At 43.5% G+C, this 23,819-nt stretch overlaps 1 protein-coding gene across 2 annotated transcripts in view; it reads left to right on the top strand.

The window, feature by feature from the left end:
- fxr1 (FMR1 autosomal homolog 1) overlaps window positions 1–14,420 on the top strand; it is a 73,081-nt gene extending 58,661 nt beyond the window's left edge. Inside the window, exons 16-18 of one of the 2 annotated variants that reach the window (XM_084310891.1) lie at window positions 4,804–4,881; window positions 8,889–8,974; window positions 11,278–14,420. In XM_084310891.1, the coding sequence (XP_084167017.1) occupies window positions 4,804–4,881; window positions 8,889–8,974; window positions 11,278–11,418 (305 nt within the window). In that variant the 3' untranslated portion in view covers window positions 11,419–14,420. The remainder of the gene's footprint in view (window positions 1–4,803; window positions 4,882–8,888; window positions 8,975–11,277) is intronic. The other variant, XM_084310892.1, reaches the window with a different exon arrangement.
- Window positions 14,421–23,819: the final 9,399 nt, after the last annotated feature.

The following is a 23,819-nucleotide window of genomic DNA, read 5'->3' as shown; positions in this document are numbered from 1 at the left end:
TGTAGGGCTGTCAACGAATATTCTATATTGAAATTAATAATCGACTTGTAAAGAAAAAATAACGGTACACAGCCGTTCGGTACGGTACACACTGAAACGGTTCGGTACGGATACGTGTACCTTTACACCCCTAGTTGCTAGTATCTGTCTCAACATGGTGATAGGGTGTTGCTAGTAGCTGTCTCAACATGGTGTCAGGGTCCAGTTAGTATCTGTTTCAACATGGTGTCAGGGTCCAGTTAGTATCTGTCAACATGGTGACAGGGTGTTGCTAGTATCTGTCTCAACATGGTGACAGGGTGTTGCTAGTATCTGTCTCAACATGGTGACAGGGTGTTGCTAGTCGCTGTCTCAACATGGTGACAGGGTGTTGCTAGTATCTGTCTCAACATGGTGACAGGGTGTTGCTAGTATCTGTCTCAACATGGTGACAGGGTGTTGCTAGTATCTGTCTCGACAGGGTGTTGCTAGTATCTGTCTCAACATGGTGACAGGGTGTTGCTAGTATCTGTCTCAACATGGTGACAGGGTGTTGCTAGTATCTGTCTCAACATGGTGACAGGGTGTTACTAGTATCTGTCTCAACATGGTGACCGGGTGTTGCTAGTATCTGTCTCAACATGGTGACAGGGTGTTGCTAGTATCTGTCTCAACATGGTGACAGGGTCCAGTTAGTATATGTCAACATGGTGACAGGGTGTTGCTAGTATCTGTCTCAACATGGTGACAGGGTGTTGCTAGTATCTCGTCTCAACATGGTGACAGGGTGTTGCTAGTATCTTGTCTCAACATGGTGACAGGGTGTTGCTAGTATCTTGTCTCAACATGGTGACAGGGTGTTGCTAGTATCTCGTCTCAACATGGTGACAGGGTGTTGCTAGTATCTCGTCTCAACATGGTGACAGGGTGTTGCTAGTATCTCGTCTCAACATGGTGACAGGGTGTTGCTAGTATCTGTCTCAACATGGTGACAGGGTGTTGCTAGTCGCTGTCTCAACATGGTGACAGGGTGTTGCTAGTATCTTGTCTCAACATGGTGACAGGGTGTTGCTAGTATCTCGTCTCAACATGGTGACAGGGTGTTGCTAGTCGCTGTCTCAACATGGTGACAGGGTGTTGCTAGTATCTTGTCTCAACATGGTGACAGGGTGTTGCTAGTCGCTGTCTCAACATGGTGACAGGGTGTTGCTAGTAGCTGTCTCAACATGGTGACAGGGTGTTGGTAGTCGCTGTCTCAACATGGTGACAGGGTGTTGCTAGTAGCTGTCTCAACATGGTGACAGGGTGTTGGTAGTCGCTGTCTCAACATGGTGACAGGGTGTTGCTAGTATCTGTCTCAACATGGTGACAGGGTGTTGCTAGTATCTTGTCTCAACATGGTGACAGGGTGTTGCTAGTCGCTGTCTCAACATGGTGACAGGGTGTTGCTAGTATCTGTCTCAACATGGTGACAGGGTGTTGCTAGTATCTGTCTCAACATGGTGACAGGGTGTTGCTAGTATCTCGTCTCAACATGGTGACAGGGTGTTGCTAGTATCTGTCTCAACATGGTGACAGGGTGTTGCTAGTATCTGTCTCAACATGGTGACAGAGTGTTGCTAGTCGCTGTCTCAACATGGTGACAGGGTGTTGCTAGTCGCTGTCTCAACATGGTGACAGGGTGTTGCTAGTAGCTGTCTCAACATGGTGACAGGGTGTTGGTAGTCGCTGTCTCAACATGGTGACAGGGTGTTGCTAGTAGCTGTCTCAACATGGTGACAGGGTGTTGGTAGTCGCTGTCTCAACATGGTGACAGGGTGTTGCTAGTAGCTGTCTCAACATGGTGACAGGGTGTTGGTAGTCGCTGTCTCAACATGGTGACAGGGTGTTGCTAGTATCTGTCAACATGGTGACAGGGTGTTGCTAGTATCTGTCTCAACATGGTGACAGGGTGTTGCTAGTATCTTGTCTCAACATGGTGACAGGGTGTTGCTAGTATCTTGTCTCAACATGGTGACAGGGTGTTGCTAGTCGCTGTCTCAACATGGTGACAGGGTGTTGCTAGTATCTTGTCTCAACATGGTGACAGGGTGTTGCTAGTATCTCGTCTCAACATGGTGACAGGGTGTTGCTAGTCGCTGTCTCAACATGGTGACAGGGTGTTGCTAGTCGCTGTCTCAACATGGTGACAGGGTGTTGCTAGTATCTGTCTCGACAGGGTGTTGCTAGTATCTGTCTCAACATGGTGACAGGGTGTTGCTAGTATCTGTCTCAACATGGTGACAGGGTGTTGCTAGTATCTGTCTCAACATGGTGACAGGGTGTTACTAGTATCTGTCTCAACATGGTGACCGGGTGTTGCTAGTATCTGTCTCAACATGGTGACAGGGTGTTGCTAGTATCTGTCTCAACATGGTGACAGGGTCCAGTTAGTATCTGTCAACATGGTGACAGGGTGTTGCTAGTATCTGTCTCAACATGGTGACAGGGTGTTGCTAGTATCTCGTCTCAACATGGTGACAGGGTGTTGCTAGTATCTTGTCTCAACATGGTGACAGGGTGTTGCTAGTATCTTGTCTCAACATGGTGACAGGGTGTTGCTAGTATCTCGTCTCAACATGGTGACAGGGTGTTGCTAGTATCTCGTCTCAACATGGTGACAGGGTGTTGCTAGTATCTCGTCTCAACATGGTGACAGGGTGTTGCTAGTATCTTGTCTCAACATGGTGACAGGGTGTTGCTAGTATCTGTCTCAACATGGTGACAGGGTGTTGCTAGTCGCTGTCTCAACATGGTGACAGGGTGTTGCTAGTATCTTGTCTCAATATGGTGACAGGGTGTTGCTAGTATCTCGTCTCAACATGGTGACAGGGTGTTGCTAGTATCTTGTCTCAACATGGTGACAGGGTGTTGCTAGTATCTTGTCTCAACATGGTGACAGGGTGTTGCTAGTCGCTGTCTCAACATGGTGACAGGGTGTTGCTAGTAGCTGTCTCAACATGGTGACAGGGTGTTGGTAGTCGCTGTCTCAACATGGTGACAGGGTGTTGGTAGTCGCTGTCTCAACATGGTGACAGGGTGTTGCTAGTATCTGTCTCAACATGGTGACAGGGTGTTGCTAGTATCTGTCAACATGGTGACAGGGTGTTGCTAGTATCTTGTCTCAACATGGTGACAGGGTGTTGCTAGTCGCTGTCTCAACATGGTGACAGGGTGTTGGTAGTCGCTGTCTCAACATGGTGACAGGGTGTTGCTAGTATCTTGTCTCAACATGGTGACAGGGTGTTGGTAGTATCTGTCTCAACATGGTGACAGGGTGTTGCTAGTATCTGTCAACATGGTGACAGGGTGTTGCTAGTATCTTGTCTCAACATGGTGACAGGGTGTTGCTAGTATCTTGTCTCAACATGGTGACAGGGTGTTGCTAGTATCTCGTCTCAACATGGTGACAGGGTGTTGCTAGTCGCTGTCTCAACATGGTGACAGAGTGTTGCTAGTCGCTGTCTCAACATGGTGACAGGGTGTTGGTAGTCGCTGTCTCAACATGGTGACAGGGTGTTGCTAGTATCTTGTCTCAACATGGTGACAGGGTGTTGCTAGTCGCTGTCTCAACATGGTGACAGGGTGTTGCTCGTATCTGTCTCAACATGGTGACAGGGTGTTGCTAGTATCTGTCTCAACATGGTGACAGGGTGTTGCTAGTATCTCGTCTCAACATGGTGACAGGGTGTTGCTAGTATCTGTCTCAACATGGTGACAGGGTGTTGCTAGTATCTGTCTCAACATGGTGACAGGGTGTTGCTAGTCGCTGTCTCAACATGGTGACAGAGTGTTGCTAGTCGCTGTCTCAACATGGTGACAGGGTGTTGCTAGTATCTGTCTCAACATGGTGACAGGGTGTTGCTAGTATCTGTCTCAACATGGTGACAGGGTGTTGGTAGTCGCTGTCTCAACATGGTGACAGGGTGTTGCTAGTCGCTGTCTCAACATGGTGACAGGGTGTTGCTAGTAGCTGTCTCAACATGGTGACAGGGTGTTGGTAGTCGCTGTCTCAACATGGTGACAGGGTGTTGCTAGTAGCTGTCTCAACATGGTGACAGGGTGTTGGTAGTCGCTGTCTCAACATGGTGACAGGGTGTTGCTAGTAGCTGTCTCAACATGGTGACAGGGTGTTGGTAGTCGCTGTCTCAACATGGTGACAGGGTGTTGCTAGTATCTGTCAACATGGTGACAGGGTGTTGCTAGTATCTGTCTCAACATGGTGACAGGGTGTTGCTAGTATCTTGTCTCAACATGGTGACAGGGTGTTGCTAGTATCTTGTCTCAACATGGTGACAGGGTGTTGCTAGTCGCTGTCTCAACATGGTGACAGGGTGTTGCTAGTATCTTGTCTCAACATGGTGACAGGGTGTTGCTAGTATCTCGTCTCAACATGGTGACAGGGTGTTGCTAGTCGCTGTCTCAACATGGTGACAGGGTGTTGCTAGTCGCTGTCTCAACATGGTGACAGAGTGTTGCTAGTCGCTGTCTCAACATGGTGACAGGGTGTTGCTAGTATCTCGTCTCAACATGGTGACAGGGTGTTGCTAGTCGCTGTCTCAACATGGTGACAGGGTGTTGCTAGTCGCTGTCTCAACATGGTGACAGGGTGTTGGTAGTCGCTGTCTCAACATGGTGACAGGGTGTTGCTAGTATCTTGTCTCAACATGGTGACAGGGTGTTGCTAGTCGCTGTCTCAACATGGTGACAGATGACACTGCTACATGAGGGCAGAGTGACTGGCCACGGCTACAGCCTAACCCCCCCCCCTCTAATGACTCCTAGATGATCCTGAAGTTAAACCTCAACGCCGTAACCGTAGTCGCCGTCGTCAACTACGCATGCCGGAGGAACAGCAGCCAGGTAACGGCTGTAGAGCCGGTGTGACCTCACATCCTGCCTCCTGCATCGCCTCTTTAGATAACACACCTCACATCCTGCCTCCTGCATCGTGCCTTTAAATAACACACCTCACATCCTGCCTCCTTTAGATAACACACCTCACATCCTGTCTCCTGCATCGTGCCTTTAGATAACACTTCAAACAGCATGATGGAGGCTGACACTGCATAACTGACTGGCTGGTTGGCTGGCTGGTTTGTTGGTTGGTTGACTGACTGGCTGATTGACTGGTTGATTGCTTGACTGACTGGTTGACTGGTTGACTAGTTGACTGGGTTCTGGTCGTCTGGTTGACTAGTTGACTAGTTGACTGGTTGACTAGTTAACTGGTTGACTAACTGACTGGTTGGTTGACTGGTTGGCTGACTGGTTGACTGACTGGTTGGTTGGTTGACTGATTGGCTAGTTGACAGTCTGACTGGTTGCTTGGTTGGTTGATGGTTGACTAATTGACTGGATGACTGACTGACATGGTGGTTGGTTGGCTTGCTGGCTGATTGATTGACTGGTTGGCTGGTTAACTGGTTGGCTGGTTGGCTGGTTAACTGGTTGGCTGGTTAACTGGTTGGCTGGTTAACTGGTTGGCTGGTTGGCTGACTTGTCTGGTTGACTGACTGATTGGTTGACTAGTTGACTGACTGACTGGTTGTCTGGTTGGCTGACTGATGTACTTTGTTAACTATATGAATGTTGGTTTTGTAACCTACTTACCAATGAATAACTAGTCTGTGTTTTTCTGTAGAGGAGTTTTCACCTCAAACACAAACAAAGTGACTGTTAACCCCTTAAGCCTGATTGGCCCGGTACCGGGTTGAGATTTATTTCACATCATAAATAGATCTATACAGTCCGTATTAATTAATGTTGCGTTTCTTTTTCAAATGTAGCGTAGAGTAAACACTCTAACCCTGTCAAAACAGCAGTCAAAGTGTATATTTTCAACACTACGTTTGTTTAACGCATTCTGCGCCAGTCACGAGAAAAGTCGGGTTAACTACTCGCCAACCGTTACTCGCAAACCTAAACTAACGTTACAACTAACCTAAAGTTAGTTTAGGTTCGTGTTAACGTTAGATAATGTACAAAATAAACGGTTTCCGCTGCTATAGACGTCGCTCTTTTATTTTGAAACCCCCCAGAAAGGAAGTCATTATATTTGCTTTAGTGACCGTCCGGTTCTGTGTTAGCTCCGGTTAGCTTTGTGCAGTAGTTAGTATTATATTATCAATACCAGCCATTGGATTACTGTTTTCTAAATTGGGGAGGCTTTTAATCGTCAAGGTAAGAGGATTTTAAGTCATGGTATCCATAAACTTCAATCGGTTCGGATCCTTTGAATGAATGACAAACCCGGCTTCACATAGAAATCACTGACTGCGTGCAGAGACGAGTGCTTAGGCAAGAAATTGTTCAGAGTATATCTGCTTAGAAAACGTAATTGTCGAATTCAATTATTTTTTATTTTATTATAATTATTATAATTATTTTATTTCTCCACGTGGTAAATACACAGGTCACAACATGTTTACAGGAACGTTTTGGAGTTGTATTTGGAGTGTATTTGGTGACTGTAGGACTCTGTAGGGAACGTCAGGCTATTGCACCCCTCCACTTCCAGTGATGAAGCTAAGCTATGCTAACGGAGCTACTGTTCCCAAAGCTAAATGCACGCACAGAGACAAAAAAGGTATGTATCTTCTTGTCTAACTCCAGGGAAGATGTTAAATAAGCTAATTTCCCAAAATGTTGTAGTTTTCCTTTAAGCACTCAAAAATGTCGCAGTCTCCTCATTGATTAAAGCGATGGCGTTCTAGCGCCCCCTGGCGCTGAATGAGTTAACAATGATTTGAAGTGTTATTAGCTAAATATGAGCTTATAAAAATCTCAGCGCATTGCACCGGAAACCGGATGATTTAGATGCGAGGAAAGGACGCCGTCATGAAATCGTTATAATAATAATACTAATAATAATAATAATAATAATATATTTGATTTGTAGGGGCGCAAAAGAGTAAAAAGAACATGAAATGTGAAGGCTCTATTAAAGAGTGTTTTGAGGCCCTTTTTAAAAGCATCCACGGTCTGTGGTGCTCTCAGATGGTCAGGGAGAGCATTTCACAGACTGGGAGTGGAGGAGCAGAAAGCCCTAAGGAAGTTTTAGTCCTAAGAAAGAGGAGACCCAGGGCTTTCGATGGAAGTCGAAATTTCATAAAACTACACTACCCAGCTCACACCAGCCGCTGTCAAAGCTGCAGCCGGCTGACGTGAAAAAAAATATTGATGTTATTTTCGTTATTGCCATAAAATACAATGTATATTGTTTCTTTACCTTTCTGTGAACTTCTATGGAAAAACACTTGAATGAAATGAACAAGTCACTGAAGCAAATTGCTACCTGTGCAACCCAATGGAGAAAACTCGTAAACCACTATTTTGCGCTTGCGTTTACTGTATACTGTGCACGTGAGCCCGTTATAATTGCGCTCCTGTTGGGTAGTTGTGTTGGTCAGAGTCATTAACTATGGCTTCAGTGGATAACCCCGATCACCTGCATTTAAGTGATATTTTAATTACATATATCCCAGTAATAACATTACAATTTAATTAAATACAATTAGGCCTGAATGAGTCGTTCGTCCCGGCTACCAGCAACGACATGTATCAACCAAATGTGCATTGCAGATTATATGTACATTGACTGAGTGGAATCCCTTTCTATTCACATAACTGAATTTGTTCATTGATGGAGCTTTGACAGCTACATGGGTGGTACAGTCTATTGTTCGATCCAGCTCCAATATCACGCTGGACCGTGCCAAAGATCCCAGGGTGGAGAGGACTTGAATGTGCACAGGGATGGAATTTGTGCGTTTTGTTCCACGCTCCAATTTGGGTGCCAAATTGCGCTACAAATCTATGAGAATGTGTCTCGGGTAGCGGACTCTACTTAATTATGTTCTTTCTGCAAATAGACTGCCATATCTCTGAAAACAGCTCCCCGCAGAGTGCACCCTGTGAGAAGTATTCTGATAACGCAAGATAAACCATGCTGCATTCATTCAGAAATACCTATTCCAAATGCTATTTATAGGGTTTGCCAATAATTACAATTAACTATAATTAATTATGAGTCATGCCGAACACGTCTGTGTTGAAACTTGAATGCATGAAAGCTTAATTCTGTCTGTTGCAGCTTTCTACCGCTTGGTGCCATGTACGCACGGTCGGAGCTGTGCCTAGATATACGCACAATCTCAAGCACACGTTCATATTGATAAATCCCACACTTTGCTTAGAAATTATCGTACACGGTTTACGCACATATCTGTGCGTATGCAGCATTGATAAATAAGGGCCCAGGTGTGTTGACTTTCCTTGGTTAAAATCGTCAACAGGTTGTTGTGTTTGTTGTGTATTTCCTACAATAACTGGTTGTTATTGTGTATTAACTGGTTGTTGTTGTGTATTTCCTAGAGTAACTAGTTATTATTGTGTATTAACTGGTTCTTATTGTATATTAACTGGTTGTTATTGTGTATTAACTGGTTGTTATTGTGTATTTCCTAGAGTAACTGGTTGTTATTGTGTATTAACTGGTTGTTATTGTGTATTAACTGGTTGTTATTGTGTATGTCCTAGAGTAACTGGTTGTTATTGTGTATTAACTGGTTGTTATTGTGTATTAACTGGTTGTTATTGTGTATGTCCTAGAGTAACTGGTTGTTATTGTGTATTAACTGGTTGTTATTGTGTATTTCCTAGAGTAACTGGTTGTTATTGTGTATTAACTGGTTGTTATTGTGTATTAACTGGTTGTTATTGTGTATTAACTGGTTGTTATTGTGTATGTCCTAGAGTAACTGGTTGTTATTGTGTATTAACTGGTTGTTATTGTGTATTTCCTAGAGTAACTGGTTGTTATTGTGTATTAACTGGTTGTTATTGTGTATTGTGTTGTTATTATCCAGTGACAGTAGCAGACTATATCTCCAGAGCAGATTCTCAGAGTCGACAAACGCCGGCCAAGGACTCCAGGAAGAACAAGAAAGACATGGTCAGTACATGTTCAGTACATGGTCAGTACATGTTCAGCACATGGTCAGTACATGGTCAGTATACAGTACATGGTCAGTACACAGTACATGGTCAGTACACAGTACATGGTCAGTACACAGTACATGGTCAGTACATGGTCAGTACACAGTACATGGTCACCCTACTCCCAGGTCTTGCTCGAAAAAGAGATCTTTGATCTCAAGTGACTACCTGGTAAAATAAAGGTTAAATAAATCATATGTACCGTAATTCCTCTAATAGTAATCGGTATTCAATTAAAAACCGGGTCTCTATTAATGACCGGGTGCGCTGTTGAGCTAAGCAATTATAAGCCGGCCTCCTAATACAAGCCGGGTTTCATGTATATTAGAGTTATTGTTGTTATATGCTGGCCTGGCTGTGCAGTAAATACCATATAATGGTATGGTGTTAATGTTTACCAAGAGAGTAAGCCTACCTCAGAATTGTATAAAACGAAGTTATTATTATTATTATTATTATACCAGTATTGTGATTGCACTATTTTACTTTATTTTACTTTTTTTGACCACCTGTAATTGCACTGTTTACTACCGTATTTCATACAGTACTTGCTTGGTTTCAATAAATGAACCCAGTCCATTTTACTGGGTTCAAACTGACACAAAATGTTGATTTATTCATTATGATCTGTTTGAAAATTAGAAATATAGGCCTCTCTCTTATACATGCCTCCTCCTAATACAAGCCTGGTATCCGCTACAGTTGAAACAAATACAAGCCGGGGTTACTATTAGAGGAATTACGGTATATAATCTTTGTTAGGATCTATGGTAGGGTAACTACTGTATATTTGCATATTGTATATGTCACAAATGTAACAGTACTATATACCTGTATGTCATGTATGTCCCTATGCCATAAATGGCATGATGTCATGTATGTTGTGTATGTCATAAATGTCACTATGAATTGAAAATGGGGGACCCTGATGTAAACAAGACAAACGTCTTTCTCTGGTCTGCATCCCCTTAACAATTGTGTGTATTGAGCCGTACTGTATTGTACCCATTCTGCAATCTGTTAAATAAAGTTTTCATTAATTCATTCAGTACATGGTCAGTACATGGTCAGTACACAGTACATGGTCAGTACATGGTCAGTAGACAGTACATGGTCAGTACATGGTCAGTAGACAGTACATGGTCAGTACACAGTACATGGTCAGTACATGGTCAGTAGACAGTACATGGTCAGTAGACAGTACGTGGTCAGTACACAGTACATGGTCAGTACATGGTCAGTAGACAGTACATGGTCAGTAGACAGTACATGGTCAGTAGACAGTACGTGGTCAGTACACAGTACATGGTCAGTACATGGTCAGTAGACAGTACATGGTCAGTAGACAGTACATGGTCAGTAGACAGTACATGGTCAGTAGACAGTACGTGGTCAGTACACAGTACATGGTCAGTACATGGTCAGTAGACGGTACATGGTCAGTAGACAGTACGTGGTCAGTACACAGTACATGGTCAGTACATGGTCAGTAGACAGTACATGGTCAGTAGACAGTACGTGGTCAGTACACAGTACATGGTCAGTACATGGTCAGTAGACGGTACATGGTCAGTACACAGTACATGGTCAGTAGACAGTACGTGGTCAGTACACAGTACATGGTCAGTACATGGTCAGTAGACAGTACATGGTCAGTACACAGTACATGGTCAGTAGACGGTACGTGGTCAGTACACAGTACATGGTCAGTACATGGTCAGTAGACAGTACATGGTCAGCAGACAGTACGTGGTCAGTACACAGTACATGGTCAGTAGACAGTACATGGCCAGTAGACAGTACGTGGTCATTACACAGTACATGGTCAGTAGACTATGTCAGAGTTAAATGTTTTGAGAGGCTGTAGTTACAACTGACTTTTCACACAAGACTTTTAAAGGGGACATGCATTGCTATTCCTAGCACTATTTGGGCAACTTTACACAATTCCTGTGAGTCTATGGAAGACATCTGTAAGGTTTATTTAAAAAAATAAAAATCATTGTTTTATATTTCTAATGGAATACTCAAAAGCATTTAACTTTCAGCCTGTTATTGGCTGGGCTCCACCCATAAGCACTTTCAGTGACAGTCATCCACACAGTCTGCAAGAGTGGGAGAGAGAGAGTGGGAGAGAGAGAGTGGGAGAGAGAGAGAGAGAGAGAGCTAACTCCGCCCCTCATGGTTCTAACCCCGCCCCTCAGGGTTCTAACCCCGCCCATCAGGGTACTAACCCCACCCCTCTGTCTTGTGTTCCAGGGTCAGGAGGCAGCCATCGCTGAGCACGGCCCACAGCCCGCCCCGGAAACCGCCAATGGCCCTAGCAACAAAGAGAGGCCTGCCAACATCTCCCACCAGGGGGAATCAAACCCACAACCTGTGCTCAATGGCCTCTCCTGATTACAACCTGGGCAGAAAAGCATCTGGGATCAAATCTGGTTTCAAATATTTGAACTTTAAGTTGGGTGGTTTTTGGTCTAAAGTAGCGTAGAGCTCTGGACTCATTAAGATATAAATCAAGCTGTGTTTGATTATACAGTCTGTACCTCCTGGCTGAACAGCCTCAAAGCTGCCAAATTAACATGTAAAGCCAAGTGCTCTTCTCTTTCAGATGTTTGAAACCTTTTGAATGACATTTTTCTTCCCAGGTTCTGCCCTCCCCTCCCCCCACCCCCCTCCCCCAACAGGCTCGATCTCACCAGTCATTTTACTACCATCCTTTCTACAGTACTTACTGTTCTTTGTATGAGCTGCCAAAGATAGTCCAACAAACCCAAACACACAGACTTCCAGATATATCTCTGCCTGTGATTTTGTGTCCTGTCTCCATGGCAACAGGAGGGGTTGGGCCTGATGACTCAAACCGGGGCCTTCCACACAAACCTAATACTGGGAGGGGGTCAATGAAAAGTTTATATCTTCATATCAACCTATGAACCCCTCGTCACGTTTGGTTTTGACACTTCAGTTACAGACAACAACAAGAAGTATTGTTAGCATTCCTCATTGAAACCAATAGGTATATGTAGCTCCGAGCTAACAAGCTAGTGGCTAGTGCTAATGATGCTAACATGCCAGCTGTGGGATGAACACTCTGTCTACACACTGTGACAACAAATCAATTAATAATTCCACTATAATTCTGCCAAGGAATGTCTTTAAAATGCAGTAGCTCTTCCTCCACATACTTGAAGACCCCCCCCCTCCCCCCCTGTCTGCCTTTTTATCAGGTCAGAAAGAAGCTTCCAGTGTTTTTAAGGATGACGTGTTCTTGTGCATCATAGGTCATTTGTCAAGTAAATTACTGACTCTCTGAACGGTGTCGGTTGAGATGGAGTCCAGGTCAGAATATTTTAACGAACACGTGCTCAGCTGTTGTGCCTTTTGAAAGTAGATTCAACACGTCTTTGCCGTGAACGCCAAATGTACCGTCTGAAAATCCATTCACGTACTCCGTGGTTCATCTACGCCTGGCAGAATCTAACCGCTGAAATCTTTTGGCTTCGTTTCACGTCAGCTGCTGTCTGCAGAAAGTATGCAGCAGCCATTTTGGGCACCTCCTAGTAAAACATTTTGTGTAATTCAATACAAAATGGCAATGGTCAGAGTGGCTCGTAAAAACAATCCCTCCCATTTAACACGGCAGGCAGGTGAAATGAAACGCCCCAGAGTATGTGAAAGGTTGATGCTAGATCGGACATTATTGGGGGTCTTCGGGTTTTGGCCAAGCTGCAAGTCGTGGTCATTTTAACCTTTTTAAAAGTTGTTTATAAACCTTATCCTTAACCACTCCCACTACCTACCAATTATAAATAAATGTAAACATTTTCCTTTCGGCGACGTCTGATCTAGCATCTAGGACTTCCTGGCCATCATTTAGTTATCCAGGTGTGTCTGTTCTTATTGACGGAGAAGAACGAGTCCAGTTAATGTTTTCCTCTCTTTTTCTCTCTCTTCTTGTTATCATCTCTGGAGTGTAGCTGCTTTCTGGGTTTCAATGTTTTTCTTTTCAATATGCAACCACTGCGACAAACAAGAGTTGTTTTTCTTTTGCACTGACTTCGTAATGTTTTATCCCCGTTTTGGATGCTTGTAGTTGTCCTGGGGGGCTTCTACAGTAGTTAGCCTGGTATGGAATGGTTAGCAGGTCTGTTTACCCGTTCTGTTGTGATACCGTCACAACTCTCTTTCACCAAACCGCCTCTGGCTGCGTTCACGCCTCGTCTCTGCTCTCAGACCAGGTCTCGTGGTTCTGGTCTAAACGGGGAGGAACCAGATCCTGTGCGGTTCCTCACTGCTTTTGTCTAATAAACACCCAGCACTGCTGTGTCGAAACCTCCACCTGCCGATTCAGATGTTACTGGACGCTGAAGGCAGGGCTTTTATGGGTCAAGTTAGGCTTCACTGTCCTCAGAACACAGAGACCTGCCTGCAGATGAGTCATCACGGCTGTTCTCTTCATTCCTCAAGATGTGAGGTTTTCAACTGACGGCAGTGCTTTGGTGACAATGAGAATGATCTTAATATTTACACCAGGAACAAGAAGCTGGTTTTGAAAGATGTTTAGTCCAGAAGTGATCTTCTTGTGTGTCTGAACAGGGAGGCAGAAGGAATTAATGAATGTCTTGACCTAGGAGGAGAGATTAGTAGAGGTGGAGGATGCATGCTGCTTCCTGGTCCTGACCTAGGAGGAGAGAGAAGGAAAGGTGGATGGTGGATGGGACCAGACACTGTAGCAGGTGATAAGTGTTCAGGTGGTTGTGAATGTTTCAGAACTGATGATATTAAATGATTCATAGAAAACTCAGTCAACAAGCTGATATTAATTATATATGTTGAGATTTGACCCCCTGGTGTCAGACTTACTGTGTCGCTAACAGACTCCAATTCACTAAAACCATGATTCTGGTCTCCATGTAGAAGCATCCTTTTATAAAGAGCTGTGGGAGATGTACAGTAGAAACTGTTCTCCCTTCAGTTACCTTGGTCTCCATGTAGAAGCCTCCTTTTATAAAGAGATGTGGGAGACGTACAGTAGAAACTGTTCTCCCTTCAGTTACCTTGGTCTCCATGTAGAAGCCTCCTTTTATAAAGAGATGTGGGAGACGTACAGTAGAAACTGTTCTCCCTTCAGTTACCTTGGTCTCCATGTAGAAGCATCCTTTTATAAAGAGCTGTGGGAGACAGCAGCTGTCTGGTATGGAGACCCGGAAGACGATCAGAACAGTCTCTAATGTCCCTGCCGGCTGTCCTCCCTGCCGGCTGTCCTCCCTGCCGGCTGTTCTCCCTGCCGGCTGTTCTCCCTGCCGGCTGTTCCCCCTGCCGGCTGTTCTCCCTGCCGGCTGTTCCCCCTGCCGGCTGTTCCCCCTGCCGGCTGTTCCCCCTGCCGGCTGTCCTCCGTTCAGAGCGCCCTGAGGATCGGATCTGGAACAGTTTAGAGTTTTAAAACCAGTTTCTGGGTTGCTGTGGCGACGCAGCCCAACACAGTGATGTAATTTCCTGTTTTTTCCTGAGGCGGTCCAGACTGCCTCGCATAGGAACCACATTTTATTTGGGTTATTTATTTAAGAAAGAAAAATGTACAGTATTTAAAAAAAAAAAAGAAAAACATAAAATAAGCAACAACAGAAGCCGTCTTCTCCTTCTTGACACTAAAACTGGCGTTAAGTCTTTGTAGGCGAGTGACTCTTTGGACGATAGACTGCGTGAACCATCGGGTGGCTGACGGGAGGGTGTTTTTTTAAACGATCGTTCTGGTTGGTTGATGTGCAATATGTTTTGTATGCAGGTAGTTCTTTAATAAACATGATCTTCCATTTAGATCTAAAATACAACCGTCTGCTTCTGCTTCATTTAACTGTATGACAGACTTGTGCTCACAGCTACTGTACATTAAAGGGGCACTACACCAAAAAAACAACAATTCTGATTTATTTTGCACATAATCTCACACACATCCCAAAACTCTGAACAGTTTTGCACACATAAATTCAGTTATTGAGAGTTAATGAGTTTGAACGTTTGTGTTAATTACAGATTTCTAAATCACTTGAACGTGCTGTATCCAACCAACTATCCAACCAACTTACTGATTATATCTTACAGATTGACCTCCTAGACAGGGCTGTACGCTAAGCTTTTTCACTAGGCACAGGTGCCCCTAAATGAAAAATTTAGGGGCACAATCTTTTTTAGGGGCACTTTTTTCAATAACAATTTTACCATTATCCATGGCCTCTACTCACTACTGCAATGCACTGCTCGCTGGTCTACCGACCACCGCCACCAAGCCACCACCTCATCCAGAACGCGGCCGCATGTGATATCCAACCTACCAAAATCAGCGCATGTTACCGCACTAATCCGCTTCAAAGTCCTTGACCTGGCTTATCGTGCGGCGAAGGGAACGGCTCCCGCCTACCTCTGGTCTCTAACTACACACCCTCAAGACCCCTCCACTCTACATCCTCTGGCCACCTCAGATCCAATGAATGTGGAATGAACTTCCCACCACAGACAGGACACCAGGATCCCGACCAATCTTTCGCTGTCGACTAAAAACACACTTATTCAATCAATATCTGAAATGAAGAAAAAAACACAAAAACAATGAATGAATGAATGAAAACTTTATTTAACAGATTGCAGAATGGGTACAATACAGTACGGCTCAATACATACAATTGTTAAGGGGATGCAGACCTGAGAAAGACGTTTGTCTTGTTTCCATCAGGGTCCCCCATTTTCAATTCATATAGACATTTATGACATACATAACATACATGACATTTATGGCATAGGGACATATAGGTATTTAGTACTGATACATTTGTGACATAGGCGGTATTCAAATATACAGTACTGTTACCCCTAGATCCTGACAGAGTATATACATATGATGGGGAGGGGACTGTACATTAGGAGGGGGTGGGTGGGTGGGAGGGGAATATACATACGGCGGGGAGGGAATATATACATGCGGTGGGGAGGAGACTGTCTATTAGGAGGTGGTGGGGGTTTTGGGCATTTACGGTGGCCAGTTTCGAATTGCAGCCTCCCGTAGGTGCTCTTTAAGGGCGGTTTTGAATGTGGGCAGGGATTCACATTCCTTTACAGCTTTGGGTAGGGCGTTCCACATTGTTGTGGCATAATTGCGAAACGTGTTTAGTCCCTTGTTTGAGCCGAATCTGGGTTTAACATGATTTGTTGAGCTTCCTCTGGTGTAGTGGTTGTGGTATTCACTGACCTTTGGGAAGTATTTTGACATGTACATGGGCACCCCGGTCGTATAGTGTATCTTGTAGACCAGGCCCATTGCAAGTTGCTGTACTCTGTCGTCTACTCTAAGCCATCCTAGGTTGGCAAAGTGGGCAGGGGTGAGGTGGGTTCTGGGGTTCAGGTCAAGTAGTAGTCTGACCAGTTTGTTTTGTGATGTTTGTAATTTTGTTTTAAGCGCCTTTGAGGTGCTTTGGTACCATGAGGTGCACGCATAGTCATAGTACCCTTGAATGAGTGCTCCTGCCAGAGTCCTCAGGGTATTCTTGTTTACCAGAGAGGAGATCCGGTACAAGAATCTAGTTCGTTGGTTGACTTTTTTTATTACATTGGATGCCATTTTGTCACAGGAAAGATTTGCCTCTAGGATGGAACCCAGGTAGGTAATTTCGTCTTTCCTTGTGACAATATTGTCACCCACTGTAACTGAGAAGCCGTCGGTCTTGCTGAGTTTGTTATTTGAACCGAAGAGAATGGACTCTGTTTTGCCCATGTGTAATGATAGTTTGTTATCAGCGAGCCATATGCAGATTTTGCCTAGTTCCGTGCTGAGGGTTTTTTCAACCTGCAATTTGTTCTTGTCAGAGACCAGCAGGGCTGAGTCGTCCGCAAACAGGAACAAGTTGCAGTCACAGGCTGACGACATGTCATTTGTCACATGTCATCACACAAAACACTACTGTCCTATACTACCATGCACTCCTACTATACTAATATGTCTTGTGTCTATGCACTCAATACTGCAGCACCCAAGTTTCAGCACTGTTTGATCATTGTTACTCAGCTGAAAGCGTTGTACCCTTCCTACTGACTTGTCTTACAGAACTTGTAAGTCGCTTTGGATAAAAGCGTCAGCTAAATGACGATGTAAATTTTATGTAAATGTACAGCTCCATGAAAAGATGTAGATGAGCTGTGATTAACACAACACAAGGATTCAGTGTCCCCGATGACATCACTGGTGGCCATATTCCAACTCATTTAAAGAAAGGAGTCTAGATCTAGTATTGTATGTTTCTTTGTGTAGTTCTTCCAACATGACTGCCTGTACTGTAACATAGCAACCATTGCTTTGTACATAACAATGGAAGTCAACGGTTGCTACAGTATGTGTTTATCAATCAATCAAATCCTTTATTTAACCAGATAAGCGTCATTGAGATTAAAATCTCTTTTTCAAGAGCGATCTGGCCGCCCGGCCAAGCAAGGCAGCAGAAAGTTTCAACATAAAAAGAACATCACAATAAAATACAGATAAAACATTCACAGCAAGCTCCAATTTCAGGCAAGTTATCAAACACAGTTGCACTGTCCGAGAACTGAATTCGTAGGATTTTTAAATGGCTTTAAATTCTCAGAGGGTGACCAGTCCTGGTAATTTTAGCCCTGTATCTTGTTCCATGATGAAGGAGCAGCATATTTAAAAGTCCTTTTTCCCAATTCAGTTCTCATATAGGGAACATCCAGTTTTAGAGCAGCTTGAGAACGAAGGGCATACTTGTTATTGCTTAGTGCACAGAAGCACGGTTAGGTACGAGGGAACCAGTTTAAGCAGAGCTTTGTGCACAAGAGAGCCATCGAGAAAATCGCCGTATTTGTAGAGATTGGTAACTTGCAATGGCATATAGGGTGCAATGGTGCACTCGATTGCCACATCCCGTGACAAAGCGTAAGGCAGAATGGTACACAGTAAACTAAACTACACTGTAGCACTCAACACTTTGATTAACATTGTTACTCAGCTGATAGAGTTGTGACCTTCCTGATGACTTGTCGTACAGAACTTGTAAGTCGCTTTGGATAAAAGCGTCAGCTAAATGTAAAAACAGTATCCAGCTTTCTAAGGTACTGATCAGGTGCTTTGTTGTTCCAGCACGGCGCGGGACCCGACCCCCCCCTCCCCCCTTCCCACCCACAACAACACAGAGGAACAGATCACAAACGGACAATACTTCGAACCTGCCAACATCAATGAAATAACCAACGCCAATGGACTGAACATTTTTCACATTAACATTAACAGCTTAAAAAACAAATTGGATGAAATCAAACAAATATTCATAAATGGTAAGGCAAACATACTGTGCTTCTCAGAAACTAAGCTCGACGATTCTGTAAAAGATCCAGAGATAGAGATTGAGAACTACTCAATAATCAGGAATGATAGGAACAAACATGGAGGTGGTGTCTGTATGTACATACACAAGGACACCAAATTCATCAACAGAAATGACCTGAATCATAAATCAATTGAAACTGTATGGGTGGAAATCCTATTCGAAAGGGCGAAATCCCTACTGGTTGGCACAGTCTACAGGCCGCCAGATCATAGTGGCTTTTATGATACACTGGATGGGTGTTTAGCTGGAGTTGAGGATGTAGACAAAATTCTTATTGGAGACTGGAACACGGATATGCAACGAAAAGATGCACCCGTCTTCAAGGCCTTCAGTAGGTTTTGTGATCTGCATGGCCTCAGCCAGCTAATCACCCAACCCACACGTGTATGTGAATCAACTCAGACTACCATTGACCTCATTCTGACCTCCGACAAGTCCAAGATCTCAAATAAAGGGGTTATAGCATGTGGGTTAAGTGATCATTATATGATATTCTGTACCCGAAAAAAACTAAAACAAAAGGCTGGCTGCCACAAAACAGTCACATCTAGAGACCTCAAAACCTACTCTAGCGAGGCCTTCAACCTTGAACTGGAGAGTCTGGACTGGTCAGATGAACTCAATGGTACACTGGTTGACGAAACATGGCTTGGTTTCAAAACCAAATTCTCAGCAATACTAAACGACATGGCCCCCCTAAGAACCACCAGGGTAAAAAATCGCGCTGAGCCGTGGATGCACTCCGAAATACTGGCCGCTATGAAAACCAGAGACAAAAAATGCTCTGAGTTTCGTAAAAGTCAGTCAAAGCTTACTAAAAGCACGAGCAGTGAACTCCAAGCCCACGTGACTGAACTCAAACTAGAAAGAAACAGACTAAGAAACGACGTAAACTCCATGATCAAAACTGCAAAAAAGAATTTCATCAATGACAAAACTGAGGAAAACAAAAACAAACCACGTGAACTTTGGAAATTACTCAATAATCAACTAGGATGCAGTAAAAAACTTAAAACCAGATTCTCAAACATAAACATAAAAACTGACAACACGCTCATCACAGACAAGCTGGATGTAGCCAATTACTTAAACATTTTCTTCACAAACATAGCCACAACACTGGTAAACAAACTACCCTCCCACTCAGGGCTTTATGGGGTAGAACACATAGTAGCTTACTACAAAAACCTAGGGGTCCGCAAGGACGACTTCAAGCTGGAAATGGTAACAACAGATGAGGTACTCAATAAACTGAGCGCCCTCCAACCTAACAAGGCCACTGGCCATGACAACATCCCCTCCAAATTCCTCAGAGACTCAGCAGCCGCCATCACACCAATCATCACACACATAATAAACCTCTCCATAAAACAGGGACACGTCCCCAAGGACTTCAAAATTGCGAGGGTGACCCCTCTGCACAAAAAGGGCAGCAAATTAGACCCAGGCAACTACCGCCCTGTTTCTATTCTCACCTCCATCTCGAAAGTCATGGAAAAAATAGTCTACGAACAGGTCGAAAAGTACCTAGCGGAAAAAAATCTAATCTACGAATTCCAATCTGGCTTCAGAACATCCCACTCCACTGACACATGCCTTCTCTATTTGAATGACCACATCAAACAAGAGGTGGACGCAGGCAAATACTGCGGCATGGTCATGCTGGACCTACAAAAGGCCTTTGACACGGTCAATCACTCCATTCTGATTGACAAGCTAAAAGCAATTGGTTTTGATAGTCTATCAGTGAGCTGGATGCAATCCTACCTTGAGGGGAGGGAACAGATGGTGGAGGTAAACGGTACCCTATCCCCCCCCCTCACAGTGAGCTGTGGTGTTCCACAAGGAAGCATACTAGGACCGCTACTGTTCCTAATTTATGCAAATGACATGTCGTCAGCTTGTGACTGCAACTTGTTCCTGTTTGCGGACGACTCAGCCCTGCTGGTCTCTGACAAGAACAAGTTACAGGTTGAAAAAACCCTCAGCTCGGAACTAGGCAGAATCTGCATATGGCTCGCTGATAACAAACTATCATTACACATGGGCAAAACAGAGTCCATTCTCTTCGGTTCAAATAACAAACTCAGCAAGACCGACGGCTTCTCAGTTACAGTGGGTGACAATATTGTCACAAGGAAAGATGAAATTACCTACCTGGGTTCCATCCTAGAGGCTAATCTCTCCTGTGACAAAATGGCATCCAATGTAATAAAAAAAGTCAACCAACGAACTCGATTCTTGTACCGGATCTCCTCTCTGGTAAACAAGAACACCCTGAAGACTCTGGCAGGAGCACTCATTCAGGGGTACTACGACTATGCTTGCACCTCATGGTACCAAAGCACCTCAAAGGCGCTAAAAACAAAATTACAAACATCTCAAAACAAACTGGTCAGACTACTGCTTGACCTTACTCCTAGAACCCACCTCACCCCTGCCCACTTCGACAACCTAGGATGGCTTAGAGTAGACGACAGAGTACAACAACTTGCAATGGGCCTGGTCTACAAGATACACTACACGACCAAGGTACCCATGTACATGTCAAAATACTTCCCAAAGGTCAGTGAATACCACGATCACAACACCAGAGGGAGCTCCACAAATCATGTTAAACCCAGATTCGGCTCAAATAAGGGACTAAACACGTTTCGCAATTATGCCACATCAATGTGGAACGCCCTACCCAAAGCTGTAAAGGAATGTGGATCACTACCCACTTTCAAAACCTCTCTCAAGGGACACCTACGGGAGACTGCAATTCAACACTGGCCCCTGTAAATATCCTAACCCAACCCCCTCCAATGTACAGTCATTTACCTAGTATGGTTTTGTCAATAGTTCAATGTACAATTGTGTTTGTTGGTACAGTGTCTCCTCCCCCCCCCCCCTCAATGTACAGTGTTACTTGTTTATACAGTGTGCCCCCCCCCCCCCCCCAACCACCTCCAATGTAAATTACCCAGTATGGTTGTCAATATCCCAATGTACCCAACCCCCCCCACCCAACCTCCTCCAATGTACAGTTTCTACGTCAAATGTATATACTCCCTTTTCTTGACTCCTTCTGTATCACAAACAGTACTGTATTTGCAAATCTGGTATGTCATAAATGTATAGATGTAGCAGTACTGACTATCTGTATGTCATGTATGTCATATATGTCTATATGAATTGAAAATGGGGGACCCTGATGGAAACAAGACAAACGTCTTTCTCAGGTCTGCATCCCCTTAACAATTGTATGTATTGAGCCGTACTGTATTGTACCCATTCTGCAATCTGTTAAATAAAGTTTTCATTCATTCATTCATTCATGTAAAGTACACTAAAGTATCACCCACCACCTCCTAATAGACAGTCTCCTCCCCACTAGGGATGGGTACCGAATTCGGTACTTTTGAGGTACCGAACCGAAACACGTCGGTACTACCGAGTATCGAATCAAGTGAGAAACATAAAAAAAAAAAAAAATTATTAATTTTTTTTCCCTTTTTTTTTTTTTTTTTCCTTTTCGTGTCAACGTTCACACGCACAGTATATGCTTACCTAGGATTTGACTTGATTCAACAACAAAGCAGTCGGAGCAATGACAAGCCGAAAACTGTCGAAATTGTAGTTATTTGAAGTTTGGATTTTCTTTTTTACGACTGAGGTAGGTAAATTACATTTCTTGAGACTAAAGTACCGAAAAAAGGTACCGTTGGGTACCGGTATCGATTCACAGGTACCGGTACCGGTATCGGTTCAAATGTGAAAGGTACCCATCCCTACTCCCCACCGCATGTATATATTCCCTCCCCGCCGTATGTATATTTCTCTCCCACCCACCCACCCCCTCCTAATGTACAGTCTCCTCCCCATCATATGTATATACTCTGTCAGGATCTAGGGGTAACAGTAAGTTTAAGTTTATTTGGATCCCCATTAGCCACAGCAGTGCTGGGGCTATTCTTCCTGGGGTCCATAACACATAAAATACAGTTACAGACTTATACACTCACAACATTTACATGTCATACAGACAATTAAAACAACAATAAAAACCCTTATACACTCATAACATTTACATGTCATACAGACAATTAAAACAACAATAAAAACCCTAATCAAATTCATAATACAATATAAAAATATATACTCCTCATGAATGAATTCATAATACAATACAATAATACCTACTCATAATTAATTCATAATACAATACAGCATAATATACTATTTAGCTTTTACATACATTATCTATGTTCATATCAGCCAATTATACAATATTTTAATAATATATCCCTATCAGACACATGCCTTTTCATCCATATATACCTATCTCTTTATCAGACACATACATTTTCATTTACGTACACACTATCTATTAGGGAATGTCAATTTCTTTGGTTGAAAATGTTGTTTTACCACGATTTTGAAACGACATTTACTATTCTCCTGCTTAACATGTCTGGGAAGAGAGTTCCATTCCTGCATACCACGGAACATGACAGTTCGCTTCATTGCATTCGACCTCACTTTTGGAAGTGTAAAACCTCGTGCAGAAGCATGTCTGGTGGAATGGTTGTGTCTGTCAAGACTTATTGATAAATTGTTATATAAAATTGAGGGGATCTTTGTAACAAGAATATTCCTAGTGAATACAAGGAGTGAGCAGAGTAATTTATGTTTGACAAGTAACCAAGTTAAACAACTGTGCATCGCTGCAACATTAGTTCTGTACTCACAGCGAAGCGCTATACGTGCTGCTTTGTTTTGTACCATTTGTAATTTTTTCAGTTTATTCGTCGTTACATTCGACCATACTGCAGGACAATAGTCGAGATTTGACAAAACCAGAGCTTGATATATTTGAATATATTTTTGAATACCGTTTAAGTCACAAATGTATCAGTACTAAATACCTATATGTCCCTATGCCATAAATGTCATGTATGTTGTGTATGTCATAAATGTCTATATGAATTGAAAATGGGGGACCCTGATGGAAACAAGACAAACGTCTTTCTCAGGTCTGCATCCCCTTAACAATTGTGTGTATTGAGCCGTACTGTATTGTACCCATTCTGCAATCTGTTAAATAAAGTTTTCATTCATTCATCACTATGATGACAGTATTTGTTCTCTCCCTTTCTCTATTTCTAATCTATGATCAAACTATATTTAGAAAGTGTTTTTCTTTTAAAGCTGTGAATTCAAGGTAATTTGTCAATTGTATGTCTCTGTTTAGTTGCTTATAGCATTCAGTTTTGGTTTGTGATCAGTTTCCTAACCTCTGGCCAAACGGAGTCATTTCCCCAGACTGTCGGAAGACAACCGTCTCTAATGATCATGTTACATTAACAGAGCAACGTTCCCTGCAGACTCTTCTGCCATAATTGGTCTTCACTGAACAGGAAG

This window comes from Notolepis coatsorum (genome assembly GCF_963971535.1).
Source record: "Notolepis coatsorum genome assembly, chromosome: 3".
In the NCBI taxonomy this organism is placed as follows: domain Eukaryota; kingdom Metazoa; phylum Chordata; class Actinopteri; order Aulopiformes; family Paralepididae; genus Notolepis; species Notolepis coatsorum.
This window is presented reverse-complemented; position numbering and strand designations above follow the sequence as displayed.